Source organism: Anolis carolinensis, chromosome 3 (genome assembly GCF_035594765.1).
Source record: "Anolis carolinensis isolate JA03-04 chromosome 3, rAnoCar3.1.pri, whole genome shotgun sequence".
Lineage (NCBI taxonomy): Eukaryota > Metazoa > Chordata > Lepidosauria > Squamata > Dactyloidae > Anolis > Anolis carolinensis.
Genome location: NC_085843.1, coordinates 161,057,681 through 161,079,681, shown reverse-complemented (window position 1 = coordinate 161,079,681; position 22,001 = coordinate 161,057,681). Strand labels below are relative to the sequence as shown.

Genomic DNA, 22,001 nt, shown 5'->3' with positions numbered 1-22,001 from the left:
ATTAAAGAAATTATTCTTTGCTGCTTATTCAGTATATCCAAAATATGTTATCTGGGCAGCTATAGTTCTCTGCCTAATAGGTACTGCAGTATTGGTATTTCAATTCAGCCTTAATGCAATGATGCTAATGACAGTACAAAAATTTCAAGCTCATAGCTCAGATTAAGCCCCATTGAAGAGATCTCTACACTTAAATTATCAGAGACTGCAATCCACAAGGCAAGGAAGTCCAGAATTGCAGTACATAATGGAAATAATCACAATAGTATTAGAACACAACATATTAAAAGTTGCAGACTAATTTACAGAGATGGGTGAATACCAACTCTTTTCCTAAGTGTCCTGTTCCCAAAATACAAACTACATTGATGTGAATAAATGGGGAACTTGCAATGATTTTGACACACACCCAAATTTGCCTTCCTGCTCTTCACAACTCACTTTCAGTAATTCAAGAATAAAATTAGGTTTGTTGAAGTGCTGTTCTCTACAGAAGCATAACAGAACAATTTTCTTTTAAATGCTGTTCACAGCATTTCACATACTGAAGAAGCTCTTACTGCTTGATTTACCAACCCAAGCCATCAAGAAAATTAATATGTCGACCATCAGAAACTGCTGAATTCTCTGCAACCATAGGAATTCAAAAGCATAAAAACCACAGGGAACCTAGCAATGTAGTAATCATGTCTATTTTTATATTAATGCAAACTTAATTCTACCATTTGATATTTTCCTACATTTTCAAATATGTCAGTGATGTGGAATCCAATAGCATCTATTCAATAGTAGTAATCTCAAAGTCTACAGCCCATAAACATTCTCAACCATTGAATTTAGTGACTTTCTCTAGTAGCCATTTTTAAAAGAAACACTTACAATTTTGATGGTAAGTAAACTTACCTTAATTTGCTTCATATTTAGTTTGTTTTCCCCAAGATTTCTCTGAAAAACTGCCTAAAGTTAACTTGCAAAGAAAACTTACATCTGTGAATTAGAATACTGGTGGAAATACATTGGGATTGCTGCAGACCTGAGCGGCTTAGATACTAAGAAATTTCAGTTATTGATAAAGATTTCTAATTTCCTCTGCTTCCCTATCTCTCAAGCCTGTTAAGAAAACATTGAAAATGATACCTCCATGCCATAAAACCACAATATCTGTGGTTTTCTAATTGCTAATAGATCTGCCATTCTTTCACAGCCAATTGGGAATACTAATGAACTCAGTAAAATAGGGCCTGAGTTTTATGTATGATCTGACAGAACTGCTGTGGCAAATTTTGAAGCACAGCTGATCATTGCAGTCCTCATAGCTACAGCAGTAAGGTATTGAGAAATGCAGGTAATAAAACAGATCTAGCATTTTTTCTCTTTGTAACAGAGAAAAAGTTGCCCTTGCTATTGTATTTTTTGTACTCACCAAAAAAATAAGGGCAACTTTATTAATGTTATTTATTTAATTGTTTCTAAATGATATGCAAAGACTGGTGTGGGAATCGCTGGGACAGTAGCCCCTACTAAACCTCCTCACCAGACTCGTAGCCAGGATTTTGATTCAGGGGATGCTGGGATTTTGCTTGGAGGGGGGGGGCTGAGTCTGGGTGGGAGAGGAACTACCCTAGCAAACCTTTTGTATTGTTATCCCAATACCCCCATGTATATGGGATATATTGAGCATGGTGATCAGATCATGACATGAATAAACATAACAGTTTAAATAATAAATGTAAGGCCTTCTTGCAGACCACTCTGAGAATTTCGGGGAGGTGGGCTGAAGCCCATCAAGACCCCCCCCCCCCAGCTACATGCCTGTTCCTCACCAACTTTTTTGATGAAATCACCATATCCCCTTAAAGGAAAGCTGGTTGCTCCCAAGTAAGGGATTAAACTGGAAGGGTGATCAGAGTGTGTCGGACCTTAAGCTGCATGGCTCCTTGATGCTGGGGAAGACCCAGAGACCAACCCCAAGGACAATAACTTTCCCCACCCTTTATTGCTTGATTTCCAAGGGTAGTGCCAGCTTCTCATTTTTCAACAAAAGGGGGGCCAAATGTGGACCTATTTAAGGCACCACCCTTAGCCTATTGTGAAGTCCTCATGACAATACAAGTAAGGCATTTTACTTAGTCCAGTATATTTAAAGCATGAAAACTGGGCAAGAGGGTGAACCTACACACATCACAAGGAGAAAAGGGGTAGAGCAGCCCCTAAATACAGTCACTCCTTTTCACAATTCCTCCACTTCTAACATCAGTTTAACTGGAATGGGTTTAATTGATCTTCCACTCCCATAGAGGCTAATGGTGAGGGGAAATCTCATTTTCAGACTCATGGATCTCTATGATAGTGCCATGGTGGGCATTCAAGGCCAAGACTTCCACTTTGCAATTTAAACAGGGATAGCTTGCAAAAATACATTGTTTCTGGGGAAATTTTCTGCAATCCTCAACTACAGTGAGGATTGCATTTACTTTCAATGGGAAACAGGAAGCTTGAAAAAGTTCATCAATGGCCATGCTAATCAAAACGTGAAATCCCTTTGGCCCTATGAGCCCTTACTTCACTTCAGCTCAGCTGAAAAGTGGGGAACAGTTCCTGAACAGAGGATGCTTTAATTTTAAACTCCTACAGTTCCAAAGTCACTGTCTCTATGGCTGTTGCAGTTTAAACATTTTGTGGGTTTGATAACGCTGTGAATCAGTTATTGGTTGGAAACTTTTAAGTGAACTGGCAGACAGCCAGCAGTGATTGCTGAAGCTAAACAACCGCAATAGACATTTGACAGATGCTGTCAAACAGGTAATGGGGTCAGCAGATATAGAAGGGACAAAGGTACAATTATTTGAGCCAAAAGCATGATAACATGTGTTTACTGAAACTGGAGCTTAGTACAGAATTGATGATAAGAGTTCAATAAAATATAGAGAAACTCAGTGCATTTGATAGTTTTGAATCTTCTAGCATTTTCAGATGTTGCAACACTCTTTAGGCAAATATGCACTATTTAAAAAGATAATGAACTATTAACATATTATTAATATGGGCTGGATTCAGTATCACTATTACGGAGTTGTAAATAGGAATTAGGTGTTTGTACTGAGGTCTCTCATTCATGGAGTCACTATAAGTTGAAGTTGACTTGATGGCAGTTAACAACAACTAATTCATATTCATGATTTGTGTTGTAATGTATATGATTATTTTTGTACTATTATATTGTGTTATGATATATTGTTTTATTTTGTTATATTGTATGGTGTCTGGGCATGGCCCCATGTAAGCCGCCCCGAGTCCCCATCGGGGAGATGGTGGCGGGTTATAAATAAAGTTTTATTATTATTATTATTATGATCCCTCTGTAGCCACAATTGTGGCACTATCACCATGATCATAACTGCCCATCCCAACTCCATCAAATATAATTTACTGATCATCAGCCACACCAAGAGAAACAGGTCGACTCTTCTGTCAATTGAGAAGCAGAATCCTCATTTCAGTTCCATGTAACAGCCTCACTTGTTAGCAGGCAAAAAGAGGAAATGTCATCCACCCATGCCCTGATTGTGCCGGAACAAACCTCCTCTCTGTGTGGCTCATGCCCAGTAAAGTAGGCAGTGGGGTTACACATACAACTAAGTAATCTATGCAGGATTCTTGTCATGTTATTTTGAGAGCTGGAGGAAGGAGTACAAAAATCAACTTCAAAATACAAAGATTGCTTGAAATAGCCCAATATCACCCAAAACATTTTTGAATTAATGAGTAATTATATATTTTAATTCCAATACCCTCACAAAACTAGAGTTATGGGATGGTATTTTTATAAAAAATATAATTGTAGCCCTATTATGTCCACATATAATGTCAGGAAAGAATACTTCTGGAACATGGTCATACAGCCTAGAAAACTCACAGCAACCTAATGTAACACTATTACTTGCAACAAATCCCCCTTGATGGATTGTCACCTTGATGTGGTGAGGGGGCTTGCGTGTTCCAATGAACCTGCGGGCACAACCACAGGAGTCACACACTCCCAGGAGTGGCCAGACCAAGAACAATCCGAAGACCCAAAGACCTCAACGGCGGAGCAGGCGGAGGATAACATGGTACATGTTACAACGACTGTGAAGGCAGAAGAAGGCTGCAACAGACTGAGAAGCCACTCTTGTTGTGTTAATCACACCACTGTTGGGACCTCAATCTGTGAAGACTGTGTGTTGACCGGCCGTGCACCCACCTCCACACATTAAAAAAAATCACGCACAGGCGTCTTCCAAGAAATGGAGGACCATCATCCTCGAACTATGAGGGATCGCCTAACATAACATAACACTTGCAACAAATTACTCCCAAGTACTGTGAACCCTGTCTTGTTGAAAAGATTAGGCTTGCTAATTTGAAATACTTCTGATTTTGTCATATTTCTGGTTTTCTCTGGGAAGCCTTTGGTTGAAGCATGCCTTTTAAAAAGATGATATACCTGCATACATGCACTGATTGTTCTTGGAGGATGAAAATCTACCCACTATCATCTATTCTCTTGTATAGACTGGTTACCACAATCTTTTCTACACAGGTTTATAGAGGTTTTTAAGTCCTTTCTGGCTTGGGATCCAAGCACAATATACCTCTCCTATATCAACTTGCCCAAACACTAATATTGTCACATTGAGATCTTCTTCAGAGAGCTACTATCATTCTATATGATACTAGCTGTGCCCGGCCACGCGTTGCTGTGGCAAAGTGGTGATGGTATTGGTTAAAAATTGTGTAATTTTTATTTGACGTTATTTGTATTTTTTTTATAAATTTTATTGTAAGTTATCTTTTTATTATATTTTATTATTTTCTTGTATTATTTTTAGTTATTTTCTGTTATAGTATTTTATTGTATTAATTTTTTAGTGTTTTTAATTATTTTTTAGTGTTTTTAATTATTTTTTATTGGGTTGCTAGGAGACCAAGTTGGAGGAGCTTAGCCTTCTAACTGGCAGCAATTGGATAAAAGCAATTATTCCTCTCTCTCTAATTAGAACTTTATTTTTCTTTTCTTTTTGTTGTATCAACCTAGAGGCGTGGATGATGGGTTGTGTTGTCAAATTTAGAGGTTGGGGGGCCTGTAGTTTTGTTGTTTTGTGGGTCGCCGTGATGCCATCGCTCTTATATATATAGATAACAGAGAGACTAGTTTTTCTTTTTCTTTTTCTTTTGTGAAACTCCTTTTGTAAGGAAGCTTGTCTGACAAAGGTAACAAAGATATTGTGTCATATTTTATGTCTTGAGTTGAGTTATTTTTTTATTATTTTAATGCTTCCTATTTTAAGAAAGTGAAAGCTGTATTCCCTCTTTTATTGGTTTTAACTATTTTGTTGTATATTTTGTTTTACTTTAATTTATGTTGTCAACTGCCTGGAATAAATGCCATCTAAGGCTATGTATAAAGCATCATAACTAAATAAAACATCCAAGAGTATTGACTTGACATTTCAATGGTAAAACAATGAAGTGGTTCATTTTTATCAGCATAGTTTTCTAGAGACTACTCTTCCTGAATGTGTGTTCACTGCAAAGTTGTTTCTAGTTGTTATTATTCTTATACTGCCTGAAATGTTTGTCGTGACCGATAAGCAGTATGGAAAAACCTTTAAACAAAGAACCTCTGATTTTTCTATGTTCTTAAACATCAAATCTTAGAAAATTTGCAGCTTCTCTATACAGTATACGTATTGGAAAGTTGGCATCTGTTATAGGACAAAAGAGACACAAAATTTGGTGTGTGACATTTTTGAGGGTTTTTCCCCTCAATTTATTTCCCCCAGCATTATCTTCTCCATGCCATCAAATGTCAATACTTTTCAGAAAGGGTTGTATAATACGCTCTGGTCTCTAATTCATTTTTTATGCTTTGCAATTGCAGTTGTTTCTTGTCATTGCTGTTGGTGGCTGCTGTGGTCTGGAAAATCAAGCAAACCTGCTGGGCTTCTCGACGGAGAGAGGTAACTGTAACATTGGAGTTACTATGATAGGTGTTCTGGGTTTCTTTTATTTCATTTTATGCAGAGGAAATAAGAGTATTGCAGGTACAAGCTTCTTGTCACACATCTCTTTAACTCTTTTCCCTTTCTGGCCATTCATTTGTATATGAGAAAAATAGAATAGCCATACTTCATTGTCTGAGGATAGATGGGTAGTTTGTTATAAAGAAATACTTTTAAACTATAAATTAAATGCAACACTTAAAATACGGCTAAGAGTTAATTTTATATTTATATTTGTTCAATCAGTTATAACTATACCTAAATGATATAGTATTTATCTAGTGTATTATCTTTTAAATTCACTGCCTTCAACTGGTTTTCTTTTTTCAAGTTGCATATGGAGATTTTGGATGTTTTTCCAACTTGGAGAAAGGAAAGGGCTTTAATATACATGTATGCCAATTTTTTCTTGCTTAGCTAGGAAATAAACTTGTTGAACACATACATCCTTAGTTCTGTGTAGCCAGATCTACCTAAGACCCTCAGGAAGATGAACATATAAGAATTTTGTTCAGTGTTCCATCTTCTTCATGCTTCTCCCGAGTTATAATTGTCTCATCCTATATTTCCCAACATTTTCTGGTAGTATTCATGGAACTTTAGTATTTTTAAGATTGGAAAATATACATCAATCATTTTCTGGTTACGATCAAGATGAATTTCTGCTAGAGAAACTTGAGCACTATAATCCTAAATATGTATTGGCTCCTTGCTTGTATGCATCGTTTCTCTTGCTGGGGTGGAAAGAACAAAGAAGAATTGGGGTATTGGAGTGAATATGCATAAAAGAATTGGAGTGTATTCAGTAAGAATGTTTTTCTTACTTGGAAGCAGTTACATAGTTTTGTTTATATGCAATTATAAATATTACTGTTGTATTATTATCATTGGAATAGAGCCCCCGGTGATGCATTGGAATAGAGCCCCCGGGTTAAACCCTTGTGCCAGCAGGACTGCTGACCGGAAGGTTGGTGGTTCAAATCTGGGGAGCAGGGTAAGCTCCTGTCTGTTAGCTCTAGCTCCCCATGTGGGGACATGAAAGAAGCCTACCACAGGATGGTAAAACATCAAACATCTGGGTGTTCCCTCGACTATGTCCTTGCAGACAGCCTATTCTCTCACATGAGAAGTGAATTGCAGTTTCTCAAGTCACTCCTGACATGGAAAAAATCATTTCAATAAATATTTAAGTGAGATGACTGATGCTCTTCTAGCATGTATCCAGTTTCCTTGTGGTTATCATATTACAGTTTATCATAATGGACCTCTTGTGGGATTCACATATGTTATAGTTTTCTTAAAATATGAAGAAAAAATAGGAGTTCTCCATCCAACAGAAAGGCTTAATAGCTATGAAGAAGGAAGACCTCCAAGCTGATGTCTGTGTCTTTCCTTCCCTTCCTTGCTTTTACCATGCCTCATTTTAAGTGGAATCCATTTGTTTCTCCCTATCTATAGCCGAATAATTTTGGTTTTGAGAATAAGAGAAAAGAAAGTTACATTTTTAAGTTCTTGCAGTACACTGTTGCTGTTGAATAGATTGTTTTGTGGACATGGCAAAATGCAAGTGTACGTTAATACCATGTCTGAGATACGCTAAGCTTCTCATGAGATGTGGTGAAATATAACTAAGAAAACATGTTCACAAAAATTACTTTTGTTTTCTAATGAATTTATTTTGGATTTTGTTTAATACCTCATTTGAATTGTTTCAACTGAAAATGACTTGTATCTCTGTAGATAAGATATTAGTCAAACCTTCAGAAATCTAACTTCAAATGCATGTACAGAATTTCCAAGGTTAAAATTTTGCACATGCTACTAGACCAATATATATGAGGTGGCAATCAGGGAAAATATTGTGGACTTTTACTTTTTTTAGATTTAGTAAGTCACATTTCTTATCACAGCTCATCTAATGTATGAAACTACTAAATTATACTGTATAATTCCCTTAACTACAATTCAATATCCGTAGTTTCACTTCCCCATGCTCAAAAAATTCTTCTTCTCCCTGCTCCGGCACACTAGTTTTTGTGGGGCCCAGTATATCCTCCAGTGTAATTCTATGGCATGCTTCTGCCCCAAGTCAAAATATAAGTGCTATTATCCATGGTTCCAGGTGTTCATGGCAGACCTTGGAATCAACTCCTTGTGGATATTGGGTTTGTGTATACGAAGGAATTTGGCTTCTATTGACTGCGAATGCTCTGATATCATGGGTTGCTACAACTAGGAGCCCTTCCACACAGCCCTGTATGCCAGAATATCAAGGCAGAAAACCCAACATTGTCTGAGTGTGGATTCAGATAACCCAGTTCAAAGCAGATATTGTGGGATTTTCTGTCTGGATATAGAGCTGTGTGGAAGGGCCCTAAGATAGATGAGCAATAGGCTGCTACCCCATAGCCTGAATTCTGGGTGCTAGATTAGCTAGGTAAACTGATTGTGTAAAATGTAAAGAAAAACAAATCATTTACTAGAATGTGGGGTTTTTTTTATTTCTTTGCAAGAGTATCTTTTCTGGCAGCTGTGTCTTATTTTGTTTTACCTGTACAGTCAGAACATAAACATTTCTTAAAACGAAGAGTGTAAAATTATTTTCTTTCCAATGCTGAAACATGTACATCTACAAACATTACATCTGTTTCTATTGTTTGGATAAGTACATGTTTGTGAGTTTTTAAACTATCTTTGCAGAGCTTGTTATAATAGCAAGGCCACTTTGCTATAAAGGTTCTTTTACAATCAAGTATTCTTAAAACATCCAGATGAGATCGAAATAATCCCACCTTCTGCCTTGTAGTCATGTAATTGCTCTGAATGTATAGCTGCTGCAATTCTTTACTTTTGTAGGCAGATTTTTTTTAAATGTAGACAATGAGTGTAAATACTATTCTTATGGAATTTTGTATTGACAGTTTACGCTTGTTATTCTTTCCTTAAGAGGTATTGGTAGCCTCAAGTTTGTTTAGTTCCATTGATTGATTTCATGTATAACTGCATAGATAATTAATGTGTGATAGGTTTATTACAGGGAATAGGCAGTTTGGAGAAATTAGAAGTAATAAGTATCAATGCATTTATAAATGGGAAATCGATAAATGCATTTTCCAGAATGTGGCAAATAGCTGAAGTTTGTAAAAGCGTTTCCTTTTTCTGGTCTCCGTGATTCATACATTTTCATGGAATTGGAATACAGTTTTTCTCAGTAATTGTATTAGCTTCTGTTATATAAAATGAGAGGCAAAATGTTGCCTTGACCTGGGCCTTCCAAAATAGATACTAAATTCTTAGTCATGGTAGAGGAAGACCTGACATTTTTGAAGTCAGTAAAAATAGCTTTCTGACAACTTTTAGGAAGCATTCTGTTCTATTCTTCACCTCCTTTTTTACTTCATTGAGTGCTTCCTATATTCTTGTATTAATTGTTATTCCATCTACAGCAGAGATGGGCAACCTCTTGGGCCAGTTTTATGTCTCTGGAACACTTCATGGGTAAAAAGAGTGCAAAAATGCCAAAAGCTGGGAGGGCAGAAGTCAAGCCCCAAGTGGCTAAAAGTTTAATTTGTGTTTTGAAAAACGTGTGTAGTATTTTTAATGATAAAAATGCAGTGGGTACTATCTCATTCCAAAGGTGAATCATCATTCCTAGGGGAGGCATGTCAATCTTTTTTTTTTCCTGACAGGAACAGGCTGAAGGTCTGGTGTTGTTGAGGTATGAGAATTCAGCCATGTAGGGATACATATGGCCTTGTTCATTCTAATCTACAGTTTTCTTTTTACTTTTTCACTTTTCTTATTGTCCTTCTTTTCCCCAGCGACTCCAATTTTTCTGAGGTTTTCAGAACAGTCTATTCATACTAATCATTAGTCACCAGATCACCAGCTTATATATTATCTCTATATAAAATTAAATGTGATTTCGGAACTGCCTTTTATCATTGGTCCGGCTTCAAAGAAATTTAATGATCTCTTGGCATTCTGCAGTGCATTTTTGAAGGGTTTCAGGATAACTTCTCAATCCAAAGAAGGTCTGCTCTTTGTCCACACAGTTCAGTAAAATAATTTTTAGAATTTGTTTTTCAGGATTTAGTAGTGGAAATAGCCCCTGATGCTGGTGCAGTGTGTTAAAGTGCTGAGCTGCTGAACTTGCAGACCGAAAGGTCCCAGGTTCAAATCCCCGGAGCAGAATGAGCACCCGCTGTTAGCCCCAGCTCCTGCCAACCTAGCAGTTCAAAAACCTGCAAATGTGAGTAGATAAATAGGTACCACTCCGGCGGGAAGGTAACGGTGCTCCATGCAGTCATGTCGGCCACATGACCTTGGAGGTGTCTACGGACAACGCCGGCTCTTTGGCTTAGAAATGGAGATGAGCACCAACCTCCAGAGTCGGTCACGACTGGACTTAACGTCAGGGGAAAACCTTTACCTTTTATAGCTCCTGAGCCTTGTCACTGTGACAGAAAAGTTATAGTCTTACAGGAAGGAATGTGCAAGTACTTGTATCTCAGTTTGTGTTTTGTCTATACATAACTGCAAAATAGCAGGCTTGTTGGTTCTTATCTAGGCATGAATGTGGAAAATGAACCATCTCGTCATTTTGAGCCTCCTGTGGAGAGAAAAAGTGGGTTATAAATAAACATTATTATTATTATTATTATTATTATTATTGTTATTATTATTATTATTATTATTATTATTATTTACTACATGATTGTAATACTGCATGAGAGGCATAGCAGCCTTTGGAAGAGATTGATACAGAAATACCTGCTAGTGTTGTGGTATTTGTGGGTTCATTGTGGATGGTGTTCATTGATGGGTTGGATCATTTTCCACATTCATGCTCAGGTAATGTGAGCAAATACAAACAAAGCCTGTTACATTTATTTTCAACAGGTAATTAATAATTAACACACAACCTTTGGCTTTTCCTTTCATCTACCAGTATTGACATAAGCTGCAGAACATCACACTGTATGTGAACAGAATGCTTTGAAATGCAAAACCTAATTAAAATTAATGTAATTTTATTTTAGGACACTGGTGTATCAGCGAAAAATACCATAGGGAGTATCATGAATATTTGAGTAGATCATTATTTTTAATCCATGCTTGTACACAAGTCACTTATGAAACATGACTTGATATTTCGGTAGGAATTTATCTGACTATGCTATTTGACAAAGACCTAAACTCCAGTTAATTATTTTTGAACAGTTATGTATGACAATAGAAATATTGGATAATTAACAAAATCTATGATTCGAGCAACTGTTCTGTCTAATCAAGTATTAAACTTTGAAAGGTGGGATCAGGTCAAATTTAAATTAAGTACCACACTGGGCTATTGATTTAAGCGAGACCTCAGTTCAAGCAATTTACAATACAACCCTATACATGTTTTTAGGGATAAGTTATGATTGCGTTAAAAGAGACTTCTCTCTGGTATATGTTTTAGGATTTCATTGCATGAAGGTGGCAAACTGGCACTGAAGCAGGACAGTTACATTTGGTGATGATTCGATTGCACAATGCTGTGTGCAACCCTTTGCTTGTCTACCACCTCTTTGTGATGAACCTATCTCTGATGGAAAACCCATCAATGTCACGTTCCTGTCACTTACCAGGTGGGATGATCCTATTCTGCTTCTGTGGCATCATGTTTCTATGCAGTACTGAAGGAGGACATTGGACAGTATTTTTAAGTAGTGAATGACGCCACCCACCAGCATCCAAGTTCAGGAAAGAAAATTATGCTGTGGTTAGAATCATTTCAGATAGGAAAAAGATAGATTCCAAAGAGAGCAACTACTGAGGCAACTCAGTATCTCCTCTCACTTGATCCCTCCCTCTTATTGAGTCATGGTACAGTCTCTTTCTGAGAAACATTGAGAAATCAAAGAGGGAGGGAAGAAAGGTGATAGGTTGATTCTTCCCCTGCAAAATCTATAGCAGCTAACCCAAAAGAGTCTCGAGTAGCCTGAAGTATACTGTAAAAGAATCTTCTCAAAATTGAGTCCTTGTCTAATATTTCTCTTCTACCATGTAGCCTGCAGAAAGAGATCTAGGGTCTAAGTCTTTGGCCAAGATCTGAGTTCTGGAAAAATATGGAAGTTTTAATAGTTACACAATTACCATATATACTTGAGTACAAGCCGACCCATATATAAACTGAGGCACCTAATTTTATCACAAAAAAACTGGGAAAATTTATTGACTCGAGTATAAGATGAGGGTGGGAAATGCAGCAGCTACTGGTAAATTTCTGCAATAAAAATAAATATAGATACCAATCAAATTACATTGATTGAGGTATCAGTAGGTTAAATGTTTTTGAATAACTACAGAAAACTGTAATTTAAGATAATAAGACTTTAATAAGATAAGACTGTCCAACTCTGGTTGCCTATATACAGTAGGATCTCACTTATCCAACATAAACGGGCCAGCAGAACGTTGGATAAGCGAATATGTTGGATAATAAGGAGAGATTAAGGAGAATCCTATTAAACACCAAATTAGGTTATGATTTTACAAATTAAGCACCAAAACATCATGTTATACAACAAATTTGACAGAAAAAGTAGTTCAACATGCAGTAATACTACGTAGTAATTACTGTATTTACGAATTTAGCACCAAAATATCATGATATATTGAAAACATTGACTACAAAAATGCATTGGATAATCCAGAACGTTGGATAAGCGAATGTTGGATAAGTGAGACTCTACTGTACTTGAGTATAAGCTTACCTGAATATAAGTTGGCCAGGACCCTCACTCAAGTATATACCGAGGGGGGCTTTTTCAGCCCTAAAAAGGGCTGAAAACTCAACTTATACTCCAGTATATAGGGTAACTGTATGGTAATGGGGAGCTAATGCAAAACTAAGCCTCTTCTTATTTAGACAAATCTTCACTGACACTGTATATACACACACATACACACAGAGGGGGGATTTGCAAATGTTTCAGGGGAAAATGCATATGTGAAATTAGTATCTATAATTATAGATCTCTATCTAGCTCTGCATTATTTATATAAACATTGAATATTTGCCTGTTACTATGTTGGCAGCTGGCCTGAGTCCCCATGGGGAGGTAGGGCGAGATCCAAATAAAGTATTATTATTATTATTATTATTATTATTATTATTATTAATTATTAGGTTATTGTTGATACCATATTGTTTTGTTGCCCCTACCTTTCCACTTATAGAGCTAGTTTATTGTTTTTCTTTGAAATACGGTAAATATTCAAAAACATTTAAACTACTGATGCCTCGATTAATGAAATTTTATTGGTATCTATTTTTATTTTGAAATTTACCAGTAGCTGCTGCATTTCCCACACTCGGCTTATACTCGAGTCAATAAGTTATCCCAGTTTTTTGTGGTATAATTACGTAGGTGCCTCGTCTTATATTCAGGTCGGCTTATACTCGAGTATATACGGTATGTGTGAAATTGCAGACTTTCAGTTTCTATAGCAAGGCCCTCCAAAATTTTAGACTTCAAGCCCCAGAAACTCTGTTCAACTCAGCCAGCCCTATAAAACATCTAGAGTTGCCTGTTCCCTTGCCTGAAGAGCAATTTCCATCTGGCAAACTGACTAGGCAATGAATAGTTGCCCTTTAACTTATGTAAATACACTTTAAAACTTGCAACAGCGGCCTCCTGATTTGTGATATAGTAAGGAGGGTAATGAACTATCTGGCGGGAGAGACAGCTATGTGCTGTCCATGAAATAAATTCTGTATTGTCCCTGGTGTTCTGCTCCCATTCAAGGTAATGTTTGGAGTTATGCCACCACATTCTGCCTACCTTCAAAGGAAAATAGTCTAGTTTATGAATTATTTTTATTTAAGTCCTGCATAACTAATCCACTGCATCAGGCCTTGAGACCAAACTGCTTTGAAATGTAAAGGTCCTGTTCTTTCTCATTAATGACAACTTTACAGGCAGCTGGGATTGGGCACTGATACATCCATTGCAAAAGTTGAGGCAAATAATTAGCCTGAAGTTCAGTAGCTTTTTATGAGGAGACTTTTAAGTGGTGGTATTATAAGTGAATGCTTTCTTCTTTATAGGTCTCTTATGCATAAGTATAGACTTTGATGTTATTGATGTTGAATATTATGGTTGGAGCTTTTTGTAGCCATATAGTTATTAGGAAGCAGCAAATGCAGGTCAAATTGGTGCTTTGTTTTTCAAAAGAGCTTATGTTTTTTGCTGGCAGGGGCTCAGATCCCACCCAAAACTGCCTGACACTGTTCTGAATCTTCAGTCATATATTAATTTTGTGTTTTTTGAACAGCTTCCTTGCTACTTCATGGTAAGCTGCTTTTAACCTGTGAAGAGTTATTTTTGTGGAATGGCTTGACAATCTAGCCATCCAGGACATAAGATAAAAATGTCTCTCTAGTAATCAAAACCTATGGAAGCAACTTCTTGGGATTCTGGTTATATTATTCTTTGTTTCATGTATTTTCATCCATGCATTTTCATGTATTTCATATTACATCAATATTTTCTCTGTTTCATTAGGAATCACACAATGGCCTCAAAAACACCCAGATCCAAATTGTGAGAAATCAGATATCAAGCAGGCCTTAATCTGGTATAAAGGTTGTATATAAATGCAATCAACCAATAAACAAACAAAATCAAAGTTAATATACATGGGGAATGGAAGGATCACAAAAGCAAACCAGATATTCTCTTAGTTATGTGCATTCACTAAATCAGGTGGAAGTTGTTAATCACATTTCATAGTGCCTTATATATATATAATCTGCCTATAAAAAGTCTGAAGACTAAAAATAGGCTAGGAGATGGGAGACTTGTAACAGTAATGTTGCTCCTATCTGCAATAATCTGCTCCTATCTGCAATAATTCAGGCCATCTGTATGTGTGGCCTGAATTGTGTCTCATTCACAGGTTTAGAGAAGCATTAACACCAACAAAACATAAAATCTAACTTTCAATTTGAGATTATCACTTTTCACACATTGCATTTTTATGTAATTACATTTTAAACTGTGTCGTTTGGGCTCGGCCCCATGTAGACTGCCCCGAGTCCCTTCGGGGAGATGGAGGCGGGGTACAAAAATAAAGTTGTAGTTGTTGTTGTTGTTGTTGTTGTTGTTGTTGTTGTTATCATCTTGTTTCTGATCTAGTAAGGAATCCAAGCTGATATTGTTGCTCTCTTAAGTGGAAGCTATCTGTGTTTTATTTAATTTTTCTATGTAAAAAAGGGGGCAGAGAGAATTGCAAGACTGACAAATATTTTGGGCACACTATTGTATTAGGCACTGTTGTAAAGTTTCTACCTGTAACATAGATCAAGAATCTATCAAGCTGTTATCATCTGAACAGCTACAAATTTGCTGAATTAACTATACTTGCATCATCTACAAAATTAATAATTTACATATAACCTTTGCCTTTTCTTTTATCATCAAGTATTGATATAAGATATATGAAATCAGACTGTGTGTGCAAAGAATGCTTTGAAATATAATAGCTAATTAAAATGAATACAGCATTATTTCAGGACCATTGAAAGACACTTTTGGGAATATGAATATTTGAACAGGCCATTATTTTTTTATCTGTAGTATTCAATTTATACACCAGTCAATTGTGAAAAATAAGCTGGTACTTTTGACTAGAACATCTTTGAATATAGTGAGTCAGAGCTGTTAATCAACTGAAACACGTGCAATCAACAGAATGAAACAAATTTTAGAATTTAATTTTTGTTTGGGTATGCATATTTAGAATAAAATTGTCAGTCTGATCTGACATTACATGGGGAGTTTAGCAGCTTTATTGACAGCAGTACAAGCAGTGACTTCTATTGCTTCTGGTGAATCCCATATTAGAAGAAAGCAGGTGGGATCTTCTCTCATTACTAGTAATACAGATTATAGTTTATGCTTGTGTTCAAGTTCCTATACTCAGTGGTTCTCATTCTGGGGTCCCCAGATGTTTTTGGCCTCCAACTCCCAGAAATCATAACAGCTGGTAAACTGGCTGGGATTTCTGGGAGTTGCAGGCCAAAAACATCTGGGGACCCCAGGTTGAGAACCACTGCTATAGCTCCTAGGTTGAGAATATGTGAAATAATTATAAATCATTTAATATCTTATTCATTATCATGGCATGGAGCACTTAATCAAAGCAAGGCCAAGAAGCTGATGGGTTCACTTATGTCTAGCAAGGTACTGGTGTTAGGTCTATTTGACTGTATTCAGCCAGGTGTCATGAAGAAATTTAAGTCCAAGGAGCCCAGTAGGAGCTTTGGCAGTGAACTATGCAAACTGAGGGGCAAATTTAAACTTTAAGGATACAATGGGATCTTTTTTTATTTACTCCATGTGTAACTAATACTGGTGGTGGCAGTGCAAGACAGCAATGTAACCTTGGGACTCTTTTAGCAAAGTGTCACCATCGAACTGGTACTAATATACCTAACTCTAAGCATATATTTTAAGACTTCAACTGCTTTATAATTGGGAGCTTATCATTCAGTCCTCTAGTTTCAGAAAACATTAATGTGATAATAGCAAACAGTATATCATACTTATTTTATCAGCTGTCTACATTTATGCTTCCCTGCTAGAACAGATAGGATATTTACTGGATTTTTTTTCTTTCTAGCTTTATGTTTATTGCCTGTGTGCCTTAACTGTAGATCCTTTGTCACAATATTTATACTGCTCTTGATGATCGTTTTTGTCTCTTCTTATGAAGCAAGTTGGCTCACCCTAGTAGAGTTCTGGATATTTCTGAAGTTTGGACAATACTCCAATACCAGTTGGGTTTTCATGTATATTTACTTCTTATCAAGGAACCATCTGCTTCTCTGAGGAGAGTAGCAAAAGACAAGAGCTTAGTTCATCTTAGGAGAACCTAAATGAAGCACCAACCCTTCTCCTGTTTGCTGTGGTGCTATTTCTGTCCTTTTTGAATGCTTGGGTAGGTAACTGGTGGCAGCTGTGACTGGTTGGTCTTCTGAGTTGCTATTGGTGCTTTCTCTTTTCTGCATATGATCCACAAACTTATCCACAGATTATGTCAGAGTTCATGCTTTTGGTCCCCCAAACTGCCCTTGATGTATACATTAGGTGAAATTATGAATCAGTATATGCAGTATGTTTTAGTTGCCTTTAGAATCATAGAATCATAGAATAGTAGAGTTGGAAGAGACCTCATGGGCCATCCAGTCCAACCCCCCGCTAAGAAGCAGGAAATCTCATTCAAAGCACCCCCGACAGATGGCCATCCAGCCTCTGCTTAAAAGTCTCCAAAGAAGGAGCCTCCACCACAGCCCGGGGGAGAGAGTTCCACTTTCGAACAGCTCTCACAGTGAGGAAGTTCTTCCTGATGATTGTTTTAAATTAATGCTACCAATATAATTGTTTAATTGTTTGTTTCAACTTTTCCCTGGAGCTGTTTGCAGTGAAGATCATACTCACAGTTACTCTGGAGGGGTGGAAGCCATTCTGGAATTCAAGGATGTGAGGGGAAGTCATAGGGAGGAGGGAGCAAGCTTGTTTTCTGCTGCCCTGCAGACTAGGACGAGGAACAATGGCTTCAAACTACAGGAAAGGAGATTTCACCTGAACATCAGGAAAACAGTGCCAGAAGAAAAGCATTTTAATTTTCTAGAATGTCTACACAAGGGGTTAGATAAAGTGTGTGATGTATTGTGTCTGAGAAACAGGTTATAGCTAGCAACTAAGATAACTGGCATGGTTTAAAGCTGTACTTTCCCATGATATTCAGCTGGTAGTGGGTTTCTATTTTTTTTAAAAAAATAAGTAAATGTAGATTTACCAAGGTCTTGGTAGCAATTCGTTAATTACATTTTGTACTTTTGATGTTGGTGGTCACCTTTCATTTTAGTTTCATCTCCATTTGTGCTCTGAACATATTTAATGCAGCCCATTACTGCAATTGCAGTTTTCTTTTAGAAGATAGATGTTTGTTGAATATCAGCTGAAGGTGCCTTTGATGCTGAATGGCTGGCATTTATGATAACAATAAAATAACTTGTATAAGAGTGGGTACACATAATCATGGCTGGCAGCGGTTTATTGTTCTATGTAGTGTGTGTCCTGCATATTTAATACATGTCTGGGAAGATAACAAGGCTGAGGTTATATAGGTCTTATCATAAGATAAAGAAAATGATATTTTTCACGCAACTTGGAGATTTGTACTAATACTCAGTTAGGAGTTGGGAGCTGAAGGAGAAAAATTTACTTTAGGTTTTATTTTATTTTTAGTAAAGTTAGCACACCGTTCATCTGAAAAAGAAAGCTGTAAAAATAGTTAGGGGTGTCCCTGACTTTGCCTTTCTTTTTTCTATAAAGATTTCTTATTAAAAAGTGCATCGTAAACCCTTCCAAATATGAATTGGCTTCATTTTATAATATGCCAAAGGCATCAGTGCTTTACTGATTCCCTTTAACTATTCCATTTCAAATATTCTAGATAATCTTATCAACAGAATATCTGAAGTGAACATGTTTCTGCTGAATGCCAGGTCAGTCTTTAGGAAAATACCAACCACCCATAACTTGATTGCGGATGAGGTACTGGCCTTTACTACATTAAAGAGTTATGTTTGGGTTAAGCTGTTGTGGGGGATAATAATCTCTCTCATATTGGCCCAGTGCAGCTGTCTGTCTATGAGTAGGTAAGACATAGGGACAAGGTGTAGGAGATGAAGTTACACTGATCTATCCTGATTCCATTTCACTACAACAGCTACCATGACCTGTAATCTGCTAAATTTGAGGATGTATATTTGAATATGAGTACTGGGATCAAAATAAGGATTCTTGTGATGTACCATCGATCTCATATATCAGTGATGCTGGCTCTGGTATCTTAGCGGCCTTGAGTCCTGATCTGGGAGAAAAGTGAGATAGAAATAAATAAATAGATAATAATTAGCAGGCAATTGGGTTGAAACTGTGGTTAAACTAAGGATTGAGGAAATGACTAATAATAATAATAATAATAATAATAATAATAATAATAACTTTATTTATACCCCACCACCATCTCCCCGCAGGGACTCGGGGCGGCTCACATTATTACAAGAGTAACAACACAAATGCATTAGCACAATATACACAGGTTAAAACACAATAAGGTAATAAAACAAAAGTTAATACAACAGTAATAATATCAAACAACCACCAATACAATTCAGTCAAACTTCATAGGAGGGGGGACTGCCGCAGCAATATAAAGATAGAATCATTAGATTAAAATACCCAGATAAGAGGGACCTAGTAAAATACAGAATAGAATTATAATGAGGCAGTGCCTTATAATAAGCAGTGGACACAATTTTTCCGGAATGTCTCCTTTCATGCAGTGGAACCAAATTAGAATCTTGGTTTACTGGGGACTTGCTGATGGAGATATAAGAGGGATGGCAACTTGAGTAATAAATGTGAAAACATTAGAATGATTCTACATGAGCCGGATTACATAGAAAGACCTTCTTATGGTGGCAGAAAGCATCCTTCTCTGTTCACATTGCCTCTGCTTAGAGAATTTAGAAAAACCCTTTCACTTCTGCTACATTCTAGCTCATGAAGAAGAATGTAAACCACTTGACAGGTCAATATGAACAATTTTCACAGCACTTTGCAGATAAATTTACTTGGATTTGTTCTTACTTTGACACTATGGTTGATGTAATTTTGGATGTACCTGTAATTTTCACCTATGCCAGTCTAGTAATAATGGATACCTTGCTATTTGTACAGTTCCAATTGGACCTGTGGAGTTCCATGACATGTTCTGGGTCCTTGCTCTTTCTGGCTTATTATGTAGTCAGTTGGATAAGAAGAATGGTGAATGCCTCTGTGCAACAAGAAAATGATCCACTGTACCTAAGAGAGCAGTTGTGAGGTCACTATTAGAAAAGCTCTCTATATTGGAAAAAGTATCAGCCAAATCTCAGTATTACATATTTAGGACGCCTTTGAGCATGTGTTAACTTGTGGGTTTTAGAGCTAGGAACAGATTATATAGTGCTGTTTCAGATTGTTTCAGGCCTGATTGTGGGACAGAGATAATTTCGGATGCCTTGATGGAGGACCTGCACTAGAAGTTGGATAGGGGAATATGACATTGTTGATTCTTCTGGATCTCTCATGACCTTTCAGTACTATCATCCACAGTTTTCTTCTGGGCCATCTCTGCTTTCGGGGGGGGGGGGCAATTTTCGAAGATGACACTGGAGCTCTACTTGATGCCCTGGCTATTGCGCTGTGGTGTTACTGAGAAATCAGAGATGATCCTCATGATATTTAACATAGATCTGAAACCACTAGAATAGTTTTCAGGAAGGCAGGGATTCATTGTCACAAGCATGGTGATAACACCTGACTTTAATTTTAACTTGCTGAGGAAGCAGCTTTATTTCTAAGCTAGTATATGTGACTAATGGACTGGATAAGGGCAAACAAATGGAATTTAATGCAGTCAAGGCAGATGTTCCTGATCAGTTGAAAGGAAGAGAATAGGGATTGTGTTTAAAAGTGAATTGTAGAAACATATTTGCACTTTGGATGTACTTCAGGAGTCACCTTTGATCCTAAATTTTCATGCTTTGGCAATGGTCTGAAATGTATTTGCACTCCTAATGATAATGTGCCAATGGTGCCCATTTCTAGATATTTCTGCCCCTTTAATGGTTCCTTCTTAGATTTCCATAACAATTTCTGTTTTTGAGATGTTTATTTGAGGTCTGATACCAGATACATTTTGCTTGGCAAAGACCATTTCTAACACAGTTTGAAAACATTTCTGGCACATTCAAACTTTGTTATTGATGTTGTGGTTGTCCTCCTCCATCTCCTCCTTCTTTGCTTGGTTACTAGTGTTAAATAGCTTCTGATACTCCCGTTATTGTTGTCACGATATCAGTAACCCTTCCTGCAGAATGAGGGCTTACAATATGCATTTGTCCTTTTAAAAAGAACAATAGGTGAGCAGTAATTAAAGTCACTCAACCAAAAATCAAGAAATGGACAGCTACTCAATTTAGAACCTTTTAAAGTGAGGAACCAGAGGCCACAACAGGAATCAGTGAGATGGACTAAGTGTGCTGTGAGAACAGATTTGGTTCTTTTTTAAGGCACAAGATTCATATCAGTCTTTTATATTCATTTCTGCTAATCATTTTCTGCCCAAGGGTTTCTATAAAAAATAAAATAAAACTGACAGCGGAACTAAAGTGGAAGTCAGGAAAAAATGACAAATGCTTTTATTTGCTGTAAAATGAACTTTACAGCAAATAAAATTTAGTACTAAGAAGCCATGGCATTAGTGACCACTAAAAGTCTGATGACTGGAAATCCTGTTTGCACATTGTTGAAGGCCTATAATTTGAAAGTCACATCAACCTCCATATAGAGGAAAGACATTCCATGTCCTTGATGCCTTCACGGGAGTGCCTCAAACCAACTGAACGACAGTAGAAACAACATTTGAGATAAAATGTAGACTTGTAAATCAAACATAGTCTTTAGTCTTTCTATGCATTTTTTTGCTTGATGAAATCAGTGGGTCTCTGGAAGCTTGAATGATGCATTTTGTACATTTCAGCTGGACAAGAAAGGTATTGCTGTTTTATGGATTTTAGATTTTGTTGTTTCCTGGACACAGTTACTGAAAAGATGTGGTCATCAACATCAATCATACCTCTGATGATGACAGAACATGAAGGAATCTACAGCTGATGATTCTAGGAGTATAAAGTCTTAATAGCTTACTGCCTAGCTAGACTAAATACACTGGATGCTGCAATTGTATTTTATCACAAGACCACTTGCCATAAACTCAGGTTGAGGGAGAAAACCCATGGAAGGGTATTCAGAAAACACTGGAGTAATAGACTGACAATGATGTTGG

The 22,001-nt window shown here is 36.9% G+C and overlaps 1 protein-coding gene across 4 annotated transcripts in view; it reads left to right on the top strand.

Annotated features, from left to right (window-relative positions):
* atrnl1 (attractin like 1) overlaps positions 1-22,001 on the top strand; it is a 786,325-nt gene that overhangs the window by 410,899 nt on the left and 353,425 nt on the right. For all 4 annotated transcript variants that reach the window (XM_003223502.4, XM_062977302.1, XM_062977301.1 and 1 more), the window contains one exon: positions 5,924-6,002. In XM_003223502.4, coding sequence (XP_003223550.3) covers positions 5,924-6,002 — 79 coding nt within the window. The remainder of the gene's footprint in view (positions 1-5,923; positions 6,003-22,001) is intronic.